The sequence below is a fragment of the Lynx canadensis genome, chromosome B2, assembly GCF_007474595.2.
Source record: "Lynx canadensis isolate LIC74 chromosome B2, mLynCan4.pri.v2, whole genome shotgun sequence".
Lineage (NCBI taxonomy): Eukaryota > Metazoa > Chordata > Mammalia > Carnivora > Felidae > Lynx > Lynx canadensis.
The window spans coordinates 33,470,338-33,490,969 of record NC_044307.1 but is presented as its reverse complement, the minus strand read 5'-3'; the positions used below and the strand labels follow the sequence as shown (position 1 = coordinate 33,490,969).

General features: G+C 43.6%; 1 protein-coding gene across 1 annotated transcript in view; it reads left to right on the top strand.

Annotated features, from left to right (window-relative positions):
• Positions 1 to 1,609: 1,609 nt before the first annotated feature.
• The window catches only part of LOC115513831 (diphosphoinositol polyphosphate phosphohydrolase 1), a 133,632-nt gene continuing 114,609 nt past the window's right edge, over positions 1,610 to 20,632 (top strand). The window contains exon 1 of the mRNA XM_030315290.1: positions 1,610 to 1,836. Coding sequence (XP_030171150.1) covers positions 1,738 to 1,836 — 99 coding nt within the window. The 5' untranslated portion in view covers positions 1,610 to 1,737. The remainder of the gene's footprint in view (positions 1,837 to 20,632) is intronic.

Sequence of the window (20,632 nt, the reverse complement as noted above, 5' to 3'; positions counted from 1 at the left end):
TAACCTAAACTTCTAACAATGGGGAAAAGATAAAATAATTGATGGTGCATCCCTATGATGGACTATTAGGTAGTAATTAGAAGTGTTATTAAAAAAAAAAAAGTAATAACATGGGGGAAAAGACCGGGGGTGGGGGGTGGGGGGCAGGGCTACAAATCTCTACTGAATGTGCTCAGAGATACGTGATTTAATTTTGTATGCCCTCTGTATTTTTCAAATTTTTGACAAACACGTTAGAGGATTTCTACAGTCAGAACTTGTTTTCTTTCTTCCTTCCTTTCAGAGATGTAATGGCAGAAGAGAAAGCTATAAAGACAACCAAAATGACCAAGATTTTGGGAATTGTATTGCATGTGGATTGACCCAAATTAACTGAAACTCCACATTTTACGTGTCAAGCATTGAGTGAAGTATCAGTAATACTAGTTGCAATGTATTAAGTTACTACCATGTGCCAAATAGAAGGGTAAATAAATGATATAATTGAGTTCCCAACCCAGGTTTGGTTTAGGACCTGGTTTTTTTTGACTGTGCCAAATACAAGCAAGTCAAAGAAGGGAAATAAACAATTCATAGACAAATATTGCACATTCAGGGAACGGGCATCGTATTGTTTGGTCTGGGCTGCTGAGAATATCCACAGGTTATATACATTTTTTCCTTGCTCTACAGCGTGTGGGTATATTTTTTCCCCTGGAGAATATATGTGTTTGACATCCACACTATATAGTCCTCGTTTATTGCCAGGAACGATGATGCCTTATGATTTGCATTATGTGTGTACGTACACACACACCCATCTTCCTTTTCTGGACCTTCTGTTTACCTTAAGAGAAAGCATTTGTTTTTGCACCAATCAAGGATTGCAGGATAAACATCTGTTAATGTCCCAGCCCCTGAGACTTCCACAGCTTCTGGATGTCAATTGAATGGGCAACCGCCACCCGCCACCCCCCACCCGCGTTGACGTGCAGTGCCTAATCCCAGATAGTTTAGGTTGCACACTCCAGGGCGTTTAATCGCATCCCACTTTTTCCTCCCGACCTTCCCCTTCACCCCCTCCCAGATGAACGGGCAAGGCCGAGAGCGGGCGGCCTGACCTTGGGTCATCTTCGCCCGCGGAACTGCGGTGTGACCTTGGGCAAGTCCGCCGCTCTCCCTTCGCCAGGCCGCGTAGCTGGATAGCCGGATCTCCGCTCCGGCCGCTGCTCAGCCGAGCGGGGCGACAGTGCGTCCGCACCCCTTTCTCCCCGGACTTCCTCCGCGCACGCCCCACCTTCCCCACCCCTACGCTCCTGGCGTTGCGGCCGCCTCCATTCGCACGGCCCTTTCATTCCAGACGCTCGTTTACGCCGCGCGGACTGGGAGGGTGCGATTCCCGGACGCGGCCTGCGCTGCGAGCGCGCGGCCGTCCCGCAGGCCGGCGCGGCTTTACGCCGCTGACGCAGCGCGCCCAAGATGGCGGCGCGGTCGTCGTCGGGGGTGGCGGCGGCAGAGGGGGCGGCGGCCGTGGCGGCAGCGGCGACGGCAGCCGTGACGGCGGCGGCGGCGCGGGGCCTGGGCCGGGGGGAATGAGGCAGCCGTGGCGGGCCAGCGGCCGAGCCGTGTAGCGGAGAAGCGGCTTCCCCTCCCTGCTTCCCTTGGCCGAGCCGAGGACGCGCGCGCGCGTCCGTCCGGAGCGGGCTCCCCACCCTCGACTCCCGCGACCCGCTCCGCACCCCCACCCGGGCCCGGAGGATGATGAAGCTCAAGTCGAATCAGACTCGCACCTATGACGGCGACGGCTACAAGAAGCGGGCCGCGTGCCTGTGTTTCCGCAGCGAGAGCGAGGAGGAGGTGAGGCTCCGGGCCCGGAGGGCCGGGGGTCGCCGGAGTCGGCGGCCACCGCCAGCCGAGGCGCGGGGGGCGCGGCCGCCGGGGGAGGGTGTGCTGCCGCCCCTGGCAGGGCCGCTCCTTTCGTCTGAATGAAGTTCCGACGGAATTTCTTGAACCGAGGAAGAGGAGAGAGGAAAAAGGACGGTGGGCGGAGGGGAAGCGGGTCCGAGCGTGGCCACACGGCACCGATCCGGCCGAGGGAGCTTCAGAGCCCGTCGCCTGTCATAGGGGAGAGTGGCGGCGGAGAGAAGGCGGTGGGTGGGGAAGTGTGTGGGTTTCGGGCCAGGCCTCCACCTTTGGATCCAGGAAGGGCAGCTCAGCACTTGTCAGCCCGCACATGTGTGCAGAGGCCGCGGTGCACGAGGCGCAGGCCGGCCCTTTGTGCCAGAGAAATAGTCCACTTCACTGGCGGGTTTCGGGGTTGCAGAGGGATTATGTGTGTCTGTGAGCCTAAGGGGGGGGGGGGGGTGGGGAAGATTTAGGGCGTAGTGCAAAAGCCAAAGCTAATTGTTTATTTTACAATGCGCTGGGTAGCCCCTTCTGGTGTAGCTGAGAAGAAAGGACATTTGATAAGATAATTTTTATGGGCTGAAAATATTTCATTTTCATTGGGAAGGCCAAAGGCGGTGTTTCAGATCTGTGCCCTGACATTGCCCTGTAGGAAGGCCTTTAGGATTAAATTTGCTAGCTAAATAGAAGTGCTTAAAATCAGTTTTTGCTTGGGGTACTTAAAAAAAAAAATCTCAGCTTTTCAGAGCCGTTTCTGTGGTGATAAAGGGAATTTAGAGAAGGCAAACGTTTTTGTAAATCCACAAAGAATTAGCTGCTTTGGAAATTCATAAGATGCCTGTGGGAAAGCGTTTGTCTCCTGTGCATGGGGGTAAAATGGCAGTTAAAGTGGAAACAATGAAGGACAGTGAAATTCAATATGCTATATTCTGGCATTCAGCAGTGAGCTATCGCGGCAGGCTACAAGTACAGTGCATGGTGTTGAAATGGGGGGAGCGGAACTTGACCCGTTAGTTATGAAAAGAAGCTGTGATGAAAGAGACAGATGGATTGCCAAGAGTTGCTGTCCAGAGATATTTAGGAGGAAGTGGGACTTTAAATTATTGCCTGAAAAAATTTAGTAAAGCAGTAATTGTGCTGTTGAGGGAGTGTGTGTGTGTGTGTGTGTGTGTGTGTGTGTGTGTGTGTTGCCTTTCAGCAAAACAGAAGGAAATGGAATTTGGAAATATATACTTTGTGTCCTATCATATATTGTAAAAGTCCCCAAAACAGATGCCTGGTAATAGAGGTACTAAGTAGGGCCATGTTGTAAATTACATAGTTTTGGAATACATACTTGAGTAAGGTAAAATTGTTGGTGGTGTTTACTGCTCCACAGGCTTTGTTCTCTTATCATATCATATTATGGGAAATCAGATGGGATCACAGTCTGTTTTAACTGGAGGGAAAATTAATTAGCATAATAACATGTCTTCATACTGTGGTTAAGTCTGTGAGCACCCCAATTATAAGTAGAAGGGTGTATAATTTAGTTGTGTGAAGGATGCAAGACTTTATTCATTTTTAAAAACTCATACTAGAAATTGAGAACATGTGAGTATTTTGGATAAATTGGCAACTCTTCATAGGCCATACGCAAACTAAAACTTGATTTTCCATTTTCTGTTAGTTTTATTATGTACTGACATTAGCCATTAGCAGGCTTAATGTTAAAACATTTGACTGATTGTGGAGTTTCCTTGAATTTCTTTTTGAACATTGGTTAATGAGCAGAAGATTCATGCAAATTTTTAATTACAGATTCAGTGGATGTTACAGCTAAAAGCCCAGAAAGAACAAGAAAATTAATGAAATGCACCCATTTTAGACTTGTTCAGTTCAACTAAACGTGTGTATTAAGAGCCTACTATGGGTGCAGAACCCTATAATGTGGGATTTAAAGATAAACATCCTTCCCCGTCCTCCCAAATTGAGTACTTATTGATGGGATCCCTTAATTGGGAGGGATTTTGGACCACAAAATAATCTCTAGGGTGTCGTTCAACTCTCAGATTACATAATTGTGTTAGAAGGGAAGTAATTTGTTAGTTCCGGGAGAACTTTTATGTTCTCAATAGAAGTGCCAGAAACTGGAAGTATTAGCTGCCACATATTGTGGGAATGTGAAATTCAAACTCAGTAGGACATTCAGCCTGGTTTTATTTTGTAATGAGAACTTATGGCTTTAATCAAGATAGAATAGTTCATAGAATATTATTAGTATTAATATAACAGTAATATAAATATAAATGGAACTCTGGTTAATAAATTCAATTAACGAGTGTCAGGAAACATACATACAATGTAAAGAAAAAGAGATAGAAAATATTAGCAGGGGGTAGACTGTGAATCAGACCTTCTAACGTTTTTTTTCAGCCCCAGGAAATTTTACTTATAAGATCCACGTTAGGAAGTGGGAACATACTCAGCAAGTGAACTGAGCAAGTTTATTGAGATAAAAGGAAACAGACATGTAGGGAGCTTGGAGTCTAGTGGGAGAGATAGAACAAACAGGCCCAACAGCATGAAGACAAGGAATTTCCTTTCCTTCAAACCTCTGGCTGTTTTTCCTGTTGATAAATAAGAATCAATAGCCGGAAAATCCCCCCCTCCCCCCCCTTACAAGTTTTACTGATTGTTAATTTTGGGGCATTCATGATAAGTAACATATTTATTACAGTACTTTGAGCCTGGTACACAGTAGAGAGTCTTTTACCCAGCCACTGCTTTAACCAACTTGGTGCACTGAATACTTGGTGTTGCCCTCTCCGCCACTGGGTCTGATATAACCCCCCAACCATGAGGCCTCCCAGCCAATTGTGTGCTTACAAAGATTCAGTTATATTTATTCCTGTATTTGTTTATATTCATCATTCTTGTTATTGTAATTCTGCAGTGTAATTAAATATGATGTAAGCCCATGAAATTTGAATTCAAAAAGAATGGTTTTGTATTTCAAATGCTTTATTTATTTATTAAAATTTTTTTTTAACGTTTATTTATTTTTGAGAGAGATAGAGACAGAATGTGAGTGGGTTAGGGGCAGAGAGAGAGGGAGACACAGAATCCGAAGCAGGCTCCAGGCTCTGAGCTGTCAGCACAGAGCCTGACGCGGGGCTCTAACTCATGAGCTGTGAGATCATGACCTGAGCCGAAGTCGGATGCTCAACCGACTGAGCCACCCAGGCGCCCCTCAAATGCTTTAGAATGACTCAATTGCAAGTCATTAAAAGAAATTACTGCCCAATTATATGGGTAAGCAAACTGTAAGAGTTGGAAAGGGAGTCTTGAAAGTCTAGAAGGACTCTGCACATAGATCTGCACATGAATGTTTTCAGGGTGTTTTTTTTTTCTTTATAGAAACCTGAACTGGAAAACATAGGTCATGATGGGTGTGGTATGTGAAAGACAACTCACTGTTCAATAGTAGGCCTACATTTAAGATAAGATCTTGGACCCACAAAAAAGATTAGCAAATACGTATGCGTGTATATTTTTAATCTGCCGTATCTTCCAGTTAATATTTTATCCTAAACAGTATAGAAGACTGAAACTGATCTCTTGAGTAAGACTTTATTGTTCTGGATTGGGTAATATAACATTCATCTTTGTCCTGTTATTCAACTTTGCCTCTCCGAAAGCACTTCCAGTTGCGATTTTCCTTCTTCCCCCTTTTTGGAGCCTCTATAATGACAGGAAGTGAGACACACTAGGAGTGGGCTTGCTTTGTACCCTCCCCAGAGTGGAGTGGGGGGAGTATAACAGGCCTTTTAGACAGTTGAACTATCTAGCAGTGTGAAATACTCACAAAGGCCAGTGACACAGGCTATACACCAGATGATGTCACAGTCCCTAGGAAAGTTAAAGCTGTGCCTATTGGGTCTGTTTTTACTCAAGGGAAAAAAAAAAGTACTGATAGGATCTTTCTCAGTTAGATTTCCCTGTATATTAAAAATTAAAACTGCTTTTATTATTTTTAAATTTTTATTATTTTTTAAATTTGTTTTTGAGAGAGAGAGAGTGAGAGTGAGAGTGCACGAGCAGAGGAGGGGCAGACACAGAATCTGACACAGGTTCCAGGCTCCAAGCTGTCAGCCCAGAGCCCGACGTGGGGCTCGAACTCATGGACTGCAAGATCATGACCTGAGCCGAAGCCGGATGCTTAACCAACTGAACCACCCAGGTGTCCCTAAAACTGCTTTTAATAAGAAAGGACAATACTGTCTTTAAGGGTCTTAGTTTGGTTTGTTGGGCTTTTCCATCTCTTGGCAAGGGGTTGCCGTTTCATTTTGTCAGCTCCTTGAACTCATGAGGTTGGGTGTGTAGATGATTGATACAGGAGATCCTCAGTGGGCAGAGACTCTGGTGGCCTTAGTGTTTGTCAGTAAAACTGACTCCTAGAGGAGCAGGTGGAAGGACGTCACTGCAAGACCACACCTTCCCCTGGGCTCTAGACAGGGGAGTAAAACACGGGTGGTAATCCCAGAGGCGATAACCATGACGAAGAGCTTCCAGTAGATCCCAGGCTGTTTGGAGAGTCTTTTTGTAACAGATCTTGGTGATTGTCCGGTATTACATTGTTCTAAGATCAGGATGGGTGCGTTCATCCAAGTCACCTGACTGGACATTTCTGTTCCTCATTTCTCTGTCTTTCCTGGAGGCTTTCTTGTGTGTGTGTTCCCTTGTGCCTACCTAATAATACCGGTTAGTCAGTCAGACACTTCTCCCACTACCTCCTTTTCTGCCTGTTTCCTGAGATGTGATTTCTGTTCTGAAATCATACTGCAATCTCCATTTTCTCCCATTCTTTGCCCTAACCTTTTTTTTTTTTTTTTTTTTTGCTTTTGAGCAATTCTCATTTCTCCGTAAATATAGTGTTGCCTATCTACTTTGTGTGAAGCAATCTATATTTTTCTTCATAGCCTAGTACAGAAAGGAAGGGCCCTTGTTCGAGAATACATTAGTTTATTCATTTTTTGAGAGCCCTATTATGGACTAGTCTCTGTGTAAGAACCTGGGAATTCCCAGGTAAATAAGGCTGTGGTTCCTCATGAAGCCAGCCTGTCTGCCTGCTGTGCATTTGTATGCACCCCCTCCCACCTGCCCAGGGGCCTCACTCTGATCGGTGTCCTGTCTTTCCTGCTTCATTGCCTTTCCTTCTCTACTTTATCATTCCCAGGGCAAATAGGCTATAGTATTTCCCATCTTAAAAGAACTGCTCCCTTGCCCCATGTTCCCTCCAGCTACCATGCCATTTCTCTCTTTTCCTTTTACAGCAAAACTTTTCTGTACTTGGTGTCTCCACGATCCCGGTTCCCATTCTCTCTCGAACTCATTCCAGTCAGGCACTCTTTCCTGTGATTCTGCCAAAACCAGTCTTTAAGATAACAAGTTAACAAATCCATTTCTCAGTCCTTGTTACCCCATCTTTCCTTTCTTCCTGAAACACTTTCCTTACCTTGCTTCTAGGGTATCTTTCTAGTTCTTCCCTTTCTTTCTGGTTGTTCCTTGTTAGTATTGTTGTATTCCTCCTCATTTTCCTGACTTCTTCCATTGCAGTGCACGAGGACACAGTCTTTGAACCACCCTCCACCCCAACACGCACCAGTAGGTGATCTCATCTAGTCTCATCTTTAAGTACCGTATTTATACTGATTCCTTTCGGCTGTCTCTGTTTAGCCCTAATTTCTCTCCTGAAATCAGGGCTTGAATATCCTGCAGTCTACTCAGTATTTCCATTTGGGTATCAGATAGGCATCTCAAACTTAAAATACCCAAACTGAACTCTTGATTCCATCCACCAAAAAACAAACGGCAACAAACCTGCTTCTCCTACTGTTGTGCCTCTTTCAGTAAGTGAAGTCTCCATGCTACCAGTTGCTCAGGTTAGATATCTAGGAGTCATCCTTGACTTCTCCCTTTGTCATACCCACGTCTAACCTGACAGCAGATCCTGCCTAACCTTAACCCTTCAACCTCCACTGTGCTGTCCTACCCTAACCCATGATTGCCGCTTGTCTGGACTACTGCTGAATCTTCCTGACTGGTCTCCTTGCTTCTGCCCTCACTCCTCTAGTCTTGTCTACCACAGCTGCTGGAGTGATTCTTCCAACACAGAAGTCAGATCATGTCACTCCTCTGCTCCGGTGGTATTCTGTCTCTGTGAATCCACAGTCTTCACCATGACCTCTAAGGCTCTGGATGTTCGGGTCCCCTGCCATAGCTCTGATCTCATCTCTTACCACTCTCCCTCTTACTCATTCCTCTCCTCCAGCCACACTGGCCTCTGTACTGTTTGTTCTCCGTATTATCTGCATGGCTAGCTCCCTTCTTTTGGGTCTTTGCTTAGTTTTCGTCTCATCAGACAGGTCTTTAACGATCATGCTATATAATACACCAGTCCATTGTCACTGTGTCTCTTAGGCTTTGTTTTTTCTTGGCAGCACAAATCACCACCAAGACATGGTATGTACTCATTTGTTGTTGTCTGTTTCCTCTCACTAGAATATAAGCTAGTTCATGGGGATAGGAGTTTTTGTCTGTTTTATTCACTCCTGTATCCTTGTTGTTTAGGGCATAGTATATGCTCAATACTATTTGTTGACTGTGTGAATGAATGAATGAACACATTGCCCCTGTTTTTAAGCTTACGGTCTAGTAGAGGAATTGAAAATACCCCAAATACACTGAATGCTAGGGTCTACCAATAATGTGGTGATAACAATGTTTCAGGGAAGTCTTCTGTCTCTTTTTTCCAGTATCTTAGTGACAAGGTGTCTGATAATGTTGGGTATCAGCCCAATGGGAGTGTATGTGTATTTGGTTGTAGATCTTTTTGGAATCTCAGTGGATCGTCCCATGACAGGGCACTTAGGATTTCTTTCAGATGTTGAACTTGTGAATCTATGCCATCTTGCAGGATTTGTGTTGGATGGTTGATAAAATGTACTGATCCTCAATCCTAGTGATTCATCACCTGAGGAAAAGGATTTTCATTTTGCTGATAGCTTGGAACCTTTTATTTCTAAGTAAATAAATACATCAACAAACTATAATCAAGCAGTGGATAGCCAGGGCGCCTGGGTGACTCAGTTGGGTAAGCATCTGCCTTCGGCTCGGGTCATGATCTCATGGTTTGTGAGTTCAAGCCCCGCATCAGGCTCTCTGCTAGCTGCACAGAGCCCACTTCAGATCCTCTGTCCCCTCTCTCTCTGTACCTCCCCCTCCCGCACGCGCGCGCTCTCTCTCTCTCTCTCTCTCTCAGAAAAAAAAAAAAATATTGTGGTTCATAGCCAACAGTGTATGTCAAATCTGGATTCCAAAGTTTAGTTGATAGTAGAGTAATTAATTTGAAAATGAAGGTTGATAGGGATGGTCATAATATTTTCCTGTCATCATCGTTTTGTTCCTTATCTAGGTCAAAGTGAAAGAGATATGATGTCAAGTTTGTGAGTGCTGAGTCTTGAAGTGTTTCCTTTATGGTGGTTAACGTACGAAACAGAACAAAGGAACCATCACAGGCAAAAAAGATATGTGGATAAAAGAATAAGGAACTGGATTTGGAAATAAAATCCCCAAACCTAAAACTTAGTAATAAAACATATGCACCTGAAGACAACTTGTTGAGTAAAATCCTCTGAGACCGAAGAAAACTTCCTTGAATCCAGTTTGAGAATTTCTGCCCTAAAGTAACATGGCTCAAGAATGTCCACAGTCTTTTTCCCAGCCTTCTTGAAACCCTTGCTTCCTAGCTTACTGACCCTTTGAGTAGGGAAAAATGTTCATTCTTATATTCATTCATTCATTTTACAAACTTTATTGAATGCCTGCTTCTGGGCCAGACACTGTTCTTGGAATGCAGCTGTGAATGAGGCAGAGTGGAGGCTCTTGCTCTTGTGAAGTTTCTGATAACAAATGCGGGGAGACAGTCAATGAGCAGAAATATCAGTGAACTTGATTTTAGGCAGTGATGGTGCTGGGCAGGAGATAAGCGTGTGATGGTGCTGAGAGTGGGGAGGGGATTGGCAAATTGTGGCTGGGTAGGCTCTGAATGGCAGGGCAGGGGAAGAGCAATTACCGAGGCCCCAAGTGGGGGACGACTTTGGCCAGGAGGAAAAGCAGGAAGCAGGCCAGAGTGGCTGGCGGCCAAGTGGAGGAGAGTGGTGGGAGATATTGCAGAGGTGGGAGGCCACCATTTCCCATGAGGCTTTGTTACCCACCCTTCCAGTTCTCCTGGTTTTCCTTTACTCTGTCCTCCTCTGTCCCTTAAAGCAACCCAGCAGACACGCCAGCAACAGCCCTCAAAACCACCTTCTTTCCCTTGACTGTGAGGCACAGAAGTGGTGGTGACAGGATGGTGAGAGTTTATTAAAAAAGGTTGTGGTTAAGAAATGTACAAGTGGAGAGAAAAGAAAGTACTGTACTGCAATCTTTTTAAAAGAGAAATCTGAAAGGACTCAAAGAAAAGACCCTAACGTTTCTTTACACAATCTTAGGGTAGTTTAGTCAGAAAAGCTACTTTGGATAGATAATATATGTGCCCAGTACAAAATTCAGAAGGTACAAAGAACATGGAGTGAAGGACTCAGGTAGTTATCTTATAAAAGATAAGACTGGTGCATTTCAAATGAAGGATTGAGGGGTATTTTTGTTTAATCGAGGCTTGCCATTTTTTCCTAGGAATATATTTGAATCCAGGCCACTTGGGCACCTATGATTTTTCAGCACTTACCTAGTTTTATTGAGGTTTGGTTACCTTAAGTGCCAGGGATCCTTCTAGAATGAAGAACTGCTGGGAATGGAGTGGGGTGTGTGTGTGTGTGTGTGTGTGTGTGTGTGTGTGTGTAGAATCAGTGTTGGCAGTGGGCTGTGTGTGTGTCAGGAAAGCACTCCCATGTAGAAGCTCCTTGTCTAACTGGCCTTTGGGCCCCTGAAAAGCAGCTTAGCAGTTGTCTGGGTCAGATGGGGTTTGCTGATTTCTAAGCTCTCATTGTTTGGACTACTCAGAGTCAGCCTTTTAAGCCAAAGTACCTTCCTAGCAATGTGCCTCTGTCCCCAGCTGTGGAACGGGGGGGGGGGGGGGGGGGGTAGGCAGCATTCTGAGTGGAATTGTGGCCTTCCAGCTCTTCCTGAGACAGACTGTGAGATACTAGAAGGTGTGTGTTGGTCTCTGGCCCCGCTTCCTGGCACAGAGCTCCTGATCCTCTTGTGATTTCTTACGCGATAACATTAGGAGCATCTCTTGCTCTAATGTTGGTCTTTGACCTCTATTCCTGATGCAGGGCTCCTGAAACTCATGTAATTTCCTGGGTGATAGGAGGGTCTTTGGTTCTAATGAGGCCATTCTGGGTGGGCTCCTGGATAGTTTCTGGGTGAAGGCTGGTCGCTAGAAAGACCAAGCCATGAATAGAAGCTTGAAATTTTCAGCCCTGCCCCCCATTCCCTTGAGCAGGGAGAAGGGCTGAAAATGGAGTTAATGATCAATCATGCCCGTGTGATGAAGCCTCCATAAAAATCCTGATAGTACAGGGTTCGGAGAATTTCCAGGTTGGTGAACACATACTGGTGGGGGGGCTGGGGGGGTGACACACCCCACCTCTACCGGGACAGAAGCTCCTTGCCCTGTGTATCTCTTCATCTGGCTTTTCATCTGTATCCTTTACCATATTCTTCAATAAACTGGGAAACATAATGAAGTATTTCTCTGAGTTCTGTGAGCCACTCCAGCAGATTAATTGAACCCACGGAGGGGTTGTTGGAACCTCTGGTCAGTAGCCAGTTGGTCATAACCAACACTGGTGATAACGTGGGCTCGTGACTGGCATCTGAAAGGGCGGTGGCAGTCTTATGGGACTAAGCTCTTAACCTGTGGGATGTGATGCTATCTTTGGGTTGAGAGATGACGGTCAGAATTGAGTTAAATTGTAGGACCCCTAGCTGGTGTTGCAGAGACCTGCTTGGTGTAGGGGAACCCCACTCATTTGGTGACCATAAGTGTCCGAAGTGAAATGTGCTTTGTGAGTAGTGAAGGAGACTCTCAGGAAAGAAACACATAGTAGGGAAGAACTGGGGTTTTCCCTTTTCAAGTAGGAAGAAAACTGGGGTTTTTCCTTCTCATAAACTGTGCCTTACCCTTCTTTTCTATCTCCTTGCACCAGTCCCCCAAAAGGCTAACCCAGAGTTTAGGTATGAGAAACCTAACTGAAGAAGATCATCATAGTGCGATGTCCTTATTTTATGAAATAGGAAAAAAATTACCAGAATGATACAAAAATATTCATATGTGAGCATCAAAAGTATTTGCAAAACAAACATGAGTGGTTCCCCCCCCCCCCATTTTTGACATTTTATCATTTGTATTGTGTGCGCTGCTTTCTTATTAGCACAGTTCCCCAGAAGTGGACTGTGTGCAAATCAGGTTATGTATCTGAGGCAGATAAGATCATGCTTTTTGTGTGCTTTATCCAAATATATTTGAAGAAATTCTGAGGCAGTTTAGGATACTTTTTAACTCATTTTCAAAATGGGAAGTTAGTAACTCGATTATCATGAAACATTTTTGAGCACTTCCAAAAGGAGATAGAGTGAATGAATTTCTACTCCGTGTAAAAAAAATTATTACAAAACAATAAAAACTTAAATCTGACACAAGTAGAAACAAACTTATAGAGAAGACAAGACTATTATAAACATAGAAATGATCCCTTAAATAGACTTTCTTTGTATACACTTAGTTGATCTCTTTGTTCATAAAACAGTCAAGTCCTTTTAAAGAACTGCTTGGAGGGACTCTTGGCTGACTCAGTCGTTAGAGCATGTGACTCTTGTTCTCGGGGTTGGGAGTTTGAGCCCCATGTTGGGCTTAGAGATTACTTAAAAAAAAAAAAAAAATGGATGTGTTTTAGATGATATTAAAAAAAAAAAGAACTGCCTGGAAAATCTTTTCTTAGTTGGTTATTTAACACTATTCTGATTTTCTTTCTTTGTTTCTTTCATTCTTTCTTTATTAAAAAAATGTTTTTAATGTTTATTTTTGAGAGAGAGAGAAAGACAGAGACCGAGTGTGAGTGGGGGAAGGGCAGAGAGAGAGAGGGAGACACAGAATCTCAAGAAGCTCCAGGCTCTGAGCTGTCAGCACAGAGGCCGACCTGGGGCCTGAACCCACAAACCTCGAGATCATGACCTGAGCCGAAGTTGGAGGCTTAACTGACAGAGCCACCCAGGTGCCCCTCTGATGTACTTTATAAGAGCAGCTTAGCAGTGATGAACAGAAATGGATATGAACTCAGACATACAGTGCTTCTACTTCTGTTAAAAGGAAGAAATACATGGGGGCACCTAGCTGGGTCAGTCAGAGTGTGCGACTCATGATCTCACGGTCATGAGTTCGAGCCCCACATTGGGTGTAGAGATCATGAAAAAAATTAAAAACAAAGGAAAGATAGTGATTTTCCTTTGAATATTTAGGAATCCTAATAAAATATGCTTTAAAAGAAGTTATAGAACACTTTATTTTTGTGAGTAGCTTGAAATAATATATTTTGAATCATTGGAATTTTAATTATATTTCCTTCCTCTTTTGCAGAAATGACTTGGTTGTTAGACTTATATTCAGTCATCATTTGCTAAATGTGCTGAGCCCTCACTCAGGGCTTTTACACCTATCACTGTAGTGATTTTTTTCCTGGGAGGCTTTGCAGTTTGGGGAGACTCCCTTTAATAATAATAATAATAAGATGAAACTTTTAGATTTTATTGGTAAAATGAGTTAGAAAAAGAATCCAGAAAGTTTCTGTGTGTAATAATTATATTTCTATGTTATTTAAATAAGTTCACCAACTATTTTTTTAAAAATGTTTTTAATGTTTTTTATTTTATTTTTGAGAGACAGAGACAGCATGAGTGGGGGAGGAGCAGAGAGACAGGGAGACACAGAATCCGAAGCAGGCTCTAGGCTCTGAGCTGTCAGCACAGAGCCCAGTGTGGGGCTCGAACCCACAAACTGTGAGATCATGACCTGAGCTGAAGTCGGATGCCCAACTGACTGAGCCACCCAGGCACCCCATAGGGTTCATCAACTATTTAATAAGGACGTAGCTTGGGATCATCCTTGTGCTAGACACCATGAGTGATTTTTTTCAACAGAATTGTTTTTTAATTACAAAAATAGTTGTCATATATCTATAAAGAATACTCTAAACTGAGGAGGTTAAGATGTGTAGAACAGAATGTGTGCTCCTAAGGGGCTGTGAGCTGTTGGCAGGATGTAGTGTAGAATGTAAAATATAAGCCTATTAGAGAAGTGATGGAGAGGAGTGTTTAAGGGAATTTGGGGGAGTCTGTGAAGATGAGCTGAAGTGTCAGGAGCAGTTTTATGGAGTGTGTGGGGCCATACCTAGAAGTCTCGGTTAGATTGGGGTAGCTGATGAAGAATATTCCAGGTGGAGGACATCGGGCCAGATAGGTGACCTCATGGAAAGTCAGAGGCCTTTGGAAACCTGTTTGCCCTGAAGAGTCATGAGGACCACAGACTGATGGCTCATGGCTGTGTTTGGGCTGCAAGATGATTAAACAATTTTTTAAAATTAGTTGCCAATATTTTAATATTGAAAATGTTCAAATAAGAAACCTGGTCTTTAGGTTTCTTGGAAAATCAGAAGATCTGGCAGCTCTGGGCCAGCTTTCCTGTATGATGGCTGTAGCCAGAGCTGACTGGTGGCTGCCCTTTGGACTGTCCACCCCTCTTGAGTTGGCCACAGTCCTTGCCACTCCGCGTGGTCCCTTTGATATCGAGGCCCAGCAACAGCTACCATTTATTGTGGTGGCTGAGGTGTTACTGCCTCCCTGAGGTAGCGCTAAGAGGAAGGTCAAATAGTTCTTGTACCCTTGTAAATTTCACTCTGAAGTGGAAGGGTCGAGATAAAAGGGCGACATGTTTCAAAAAAAATGGGAGAGTGCCTATTTCTTTATGGAGATGGAAATACTCCTACCTCTTTGCTTTGGACCCATGATGAGTCCTTGTCAGAATAGTCTGACTGACTTCACACACTTGTGCCCCCTTGCCCAGGCCTCATAGAGTAGCATTTGAGTTTTGATGTTTGTAGTGGTTAAGAGCTTGGGCCCTGGAGTCAGACAGACATGGGTTGGAACACTGGCTCTTACACTCACTACGCTGGTGATCTTAAGCAAATTACTTTATGTCTCTTTGCCTCGTCTTCCCTCTTGTAGCAATAATAGTACCTCCCTATTTTATTGTATTGTTGGAGAACTGAGGAAAATCTCTTAATATATAGAACATTTAGCCCAGGGCCTGGCACCAGTTAACACTCAGTGTCAGCTATGTAAATAGAAAGCTAAGAAAAAGGCAGTTTCTGACTTCATTGTAACCTGCGCTTGTAGTGAATTGTGGTGAGAAGAACGTTGTGGCATTCGTGAGCCCCGGTTTGCATTTGTTTATGAGTTTGGTTTGTGCTTCTCGAGCAGTACCGCACGGGGCTGCATTTCAGTGAATGAGGCCGACACAGGCCCTGCTTTCATGTTCTTGCAGTTTGACGGTGGGGATCGATAACTAAACCAGCAATTGCAGTACGGTGTGATATTTGAAGTAGAAGATCTTAAAATAGAGTCCTTCAGTGGTTCTCTGGTTTCGTCATCTTCTATGACAGTTTCAGCGTGAGGAGAGGTACCAGACGGGGCAGAGTACTTGGTGACGGGTCCTGTTCATAAGAGCACGGCACTGTTAAGTAGTATACATCTTTCCTCAGATCATCATTTATGGAGCACCTACCATCATTTAGGCAAATGTCCAAGCCTGACAGAAAAAAGAGAAAGAAGCCTTTCTCTGGATAAAGAAAGCTTTTGTCCTCAGCCTGCCTCCCCCCCTCTGCCCCAGATCTGTACTTGGAGAAAGAGAAAGTAAGAGGGTCTCACCCAACCAACGTCTGAGAGAGGAATAAAGACACTTCTCATCCCCAAGGAGTTGAAAACAAGAAACTCAACAGAAAACCCTACCAGTTTGGAACCTTGGAGCTGCCACTAGAACCAGGAAAATCCTTCAGAATTTAACTTTTTATTTCATGGTATCAATACTTTGTACCATTAAAAACTAGTACTTTATTGCATGTCTAAGAAAGTATTTTAAGTACATAAAAGAAAACTGATTTAACAACTTATATTTTATTTAAAATAGTCCCTGTGGGGGCGCCTGGGTGGCTCAGTTGGTTAAGCGTCTGACTCTTGGTTTTGGCTCAGGTCATGATCTCACAGGCCCCACACGGGGCTCTGTGCTGACAGCGCAGAGCCTGCTTGGAATTCTCTAGCTCCTTCTCTCTCCGTCCCTCCCCCACTCATACACTTGCTCGCGTGCTCTCTCTCTCTGTCTCTCTCTCTCTTTCATAAAATAAATAAACTTTACAAAAAATTTAAAAAATAATCTCTGTGGATTAGTTTTATAATAAAACAAAATTTTTAAACTAGAAATACAGTGCTGTGTGAGGAGTGGGGGGATGAATTCTTTGGTTTTATAAGGTGTGCGTCTGGGAAGGACTCGGCAGAGGACTTGATCAAGGGACTTGGGGGGAGGGTATGCTGTGGCCAGACTGGGCAAAAGAGGCCAAGGGCAGCTGAGGCAATAGCACACACATTAGAGCCTCTGGAGAAGAGTTTGTGGGCCCTAGTGCAGGGATTTAGAGTGTATTGAACGATTGATTTTTCTGGCAGAAAATCGGAGCATAGAATGTTTGTAGAGTCATTCTGAGAGTGACTCTGCAAGTGGGTATGTCTCTGACGAGAGGAATAAGTGCTTTTTATTTCTAGGGTCTCTGGTCAGCTCTTCTTTCCTCAAAGCATTCTTCTTTTTTGGAGAAATCCTCTTTTAGAGAGGAGGAAGGGCCCACACTACCATCCCCAAAACTGAATGGCCAGTGCGCTATCTCCCTTCTCTGGTGTGCCTGTGTGTATGCAGGACTCAGGCTCTGTTAGTTGGTGGCTCAGTGCTTGGAATCTGGGTCCTGAGAAGGCTGTGGGGAGTGTTGGGGAAGGCGAGTGGCTACCTTGCTAACCAGATATTTGTGTTTTAGATCCTGTCTGAGGCTCTAGCTGCCAGTCCTGGAGTGCCATGGTGTGGGCTTATCTTCCCAGCCTGGCCTTCTAGTCCCTGCCTCTTCAATTATCTGAGCTTGTGGTATTTCTTTCAATACATTTCCTTTGGCTACAGATGGCCAGACTTGGTTTCTGTTGCTTGCAACCCAATAACCCTGTCTTATGCCTTGGGTAGTTTTTAAGGTAACGTCCTTACTAATTCAGTACCCCAGAAGAAATGTGTATGCGTTGAGTCCAAATTATCTTTTCTTTTCTTTTCTTTTCTTTTCTTTTCTTTTCTTTTCTTTTCTTTTCTTTTCTTTTCTGGGAGAGCTTTAACATTTTTCTATTTTTTTCTGTGGTAAAAATTTCTTCCTGCTAAAGTAATGGCCAAAGAATAATCCAGTCAGATTAGAGCCAGTGTAGCTAACATTGGCCTGAACACTGGTGTTTTTACTAAATGCTTATCAGCATAATCATACCCTCCCTACCCTTGATGCTTATAGTTTCTCTTTTTAGAATTGTCCTAAAGAATATCTGAGGATGTGTGAATTTTTAATATTTTAAACCTTGTGGATGTCAAGGACCAGATTAAAAAATGTTTTTTTTTAATTAAAAAAATATTTATTTATTTTGGGGGAGAGTATAAGCGGGGGAGATAGAGGGGGACAGAGGATCCGAAGCGGGCTCTGCACTGATGGGCTGTCGGCACTGAGCGCAATGTGGGGCTAGAGCTCACAAACTGCGAGATCATGACCTGAGCGGAAGTTGGATGCTCAACCGACTGAGCCACCCAGGTGTCCCAGTGTTTTTTTTTTAAGATTTTATTTTTCCAAAGTAATCTCTGCACCCAACATAGGACTTGAACTTATAACCCAAAGATCAAGAGTTGCATGCTCTACCTACCTACCGAGCCACCCAGGCACCTGAAAAATGCTTTTTAAATGCAGGTTTATGAAAGTTCTAGGATGTTTCTTAAAATACACATTGTAGTCTCCCAAGTTCTATCTTGATCAACAAGAATTTATTGAGGCCTTTATATAAAGCACTATTCTAGATGCAGTGATGATTTTTAATACTGGGGATGTGTTCCTTGGTCTCCAGGAAGAACGCTTTTCTATATTGATAATTAAATTTTCTTTAGGCATTTCAGTGCAGTTGAACAACCGGCTATTTTGTGTCTTAAGTGGGGGCAGATAGACAATTGGAAGAGACAGGACTAAAGTACATGGTACAATTAGAAGTATAGAGAGGCTGTGCTTTGGAGGGACTTCATGTTGGAGACAGAATGCTGAAGTAGTCAATCTTGGGCTTTAGGAGATGCATAGGATTTAGGTAGGTAGGAAGGAGGAGAACAGGTATGTTTAGAAGGGGATCCAGTGTGGTTTTGGGTTGATTAGGAGCGGTTTCAGGAAAGAAGTGAATTTTAATCTGAGATGGCAGGGTGGAGAAAAGAAAAAACCTAGAGCCTGAATTATATTGATGTGAATTTGAGAAAACTCCTTCCAGATGGCCCCATCATTCTGAGAAGGAAAATGTATATACTGAAAGGGGTCTGGTCAGAGGTATTTTAGAGGCGAGAAAAAGTCTGACAGACTGGTATGGTTGGGATCAAAATGATTGTTTTTTAAGTTTGGAGGTGGAATGGTATGTATCCTCACGAGCAGTTGTGGGCCTGCTGTGTATAGAGCACCATGGAGAATAAACTATAAACAGGAAGGAGAATTTTAGAACTCTGGAAACTTAAATCCTATCTTCAAAAGAGAGGCTAGAAGCATTTATATTTTTTGTATTTCCCTATGCCTTTGCATGTAGGAGCTGTAGAGAGGAAGGGGAACAGAAGAGATGTTTCAAGGGTGGGGACTGATTCAAGAGCATTATGTAAGGTCAGAGGAGTCCGTGTTTTCATCTGTAAAGTGGGAATAAGTAGCACCTAACTCATGAAGTTCTGTGAAACTTGAATGAGGGAAGATCAAGCGCCTCCCAGGTACTTGTGGAGCACTCAGGAATTATTAGCTATTGTTACTAAGACAGGATCCACTGAAGGAATCACAGTGGTCAACAAATAATTATGAGGCAGTGAGATAAGTGTTGTAAAGGGACCCTGTCCAGAATGCTTAAGGCATGGTGGGGTGACTAGTACTGAATTGGGAAGTTGGAAATAGTGGGAAAGGAGTAAATCTGGGTGTCGAAGGGTGAGTAGAGGTTTGCTTCCACTACATTAATACAGATTGTGCAGATCTTGAAAAAATATCAGATCCCGATCTTAACAGCCTAGCACACTGCACAAAGATAGGCTTTAGTGTGATGTGTGATCCAAAAGCGTAGGAATTGGAAAAGAAAGAATTTAAATGGAGCAAATTGTAAAAATGATTTATTTATGGGGTGCCTGAGTGGCTCAGTCGGTTAAGCGTCCGACTTTGGCTCAGGTCATGATCTTGCGGTCTGTGAGTTCAAGCCCTGTGTTGGGCTCTATGCTGACAGTTCAGAGACTGGAGCTTGCTTTGGATTCTGTGTCTCCTTCTCTCTCTACCCCTGCCCTGCTTTCTCTCACTCTCTCTCTCTCTCTCTCAAAAAGAAATAAATATTTAAAAAAATTTTTAAAAAAAGGATTTATTTATTTACTTTTATTTTTTTAATTAAAAAAAATTTTTTTTAAGTTATTTTTGAGAGAGACAGAACACAAGCAGGGGAGGGGCAGAAAGAGAGAGAGACACAAAATCTGAATCAGGCTCCGGAGTCTGAGCTGTCAGAGGGCTTGAACTCACAAGCTGCAAGACCATGACCTGAGCCAAAGTTGGACGCTCAACCAACTGAGTCACCCAGGCTTCCCTAAAAAGGATTTAAATGCAGGAAATGAAGCTATATGAGTTTGCTTTCAAAGGGCTTTATCTTCGGAAGGAGGGAAGAATCTTTACATTTGTAAGCCTGGAAGTAACCTTAGACAAAATCCAGCCACTTCAGTGAGATAAGGGAACTGAAACCAAAAGGGTGTTCAGAGCTGTCTACTGTGGTATTTCTGGTGAAATAATGTGTCCAAAAGAAGAAAAGGGCACAGTTTTTTTCTGACAGATCCACAAGAAGAAGGTAAATATGTGGAAAGGAAGAAATGTGAATAAAGATATATTTCTAAAGCTGTCTCCCAGCACCAGCATGGAAAACAGAAGAAAAAGCAGGTGGAATGAGAGGCTGTGATACAATTATAGAAATAAAATCTATACTGACTTTAGCAGCGTCTATTGGTTATTGTCACTTTTGGCTGCAGCTGCTCACACATCCCAGAGCCAGCACGTGTGTGTTGTGGGAAGAAGTGAATTTATCAGAAACATGGATATTTTTGGCAAATTTTGAATGCCAAAAACTTATTTTGGAAGGCAGTTTTATTAGTCTTTCTTACATTATAATGATATTTCACGCTCGTTGTAGTGAATTTGGAAAACTTCCCTTCTTTTGAGCCCACTGGGTTGTAAATTACCAGAGATCTAATGCGTCTCTCCTGCTTCTAGTTTATCTTCCCTGGTGCCTACATGGTGCTTTATACACGGCAGGCTCACAGTTGTTGGGAGGATAAATACCTACTCTTAATTTCTTCCAAAACATAGGGAGGAAATTCTTTAATCATTATGGTTTT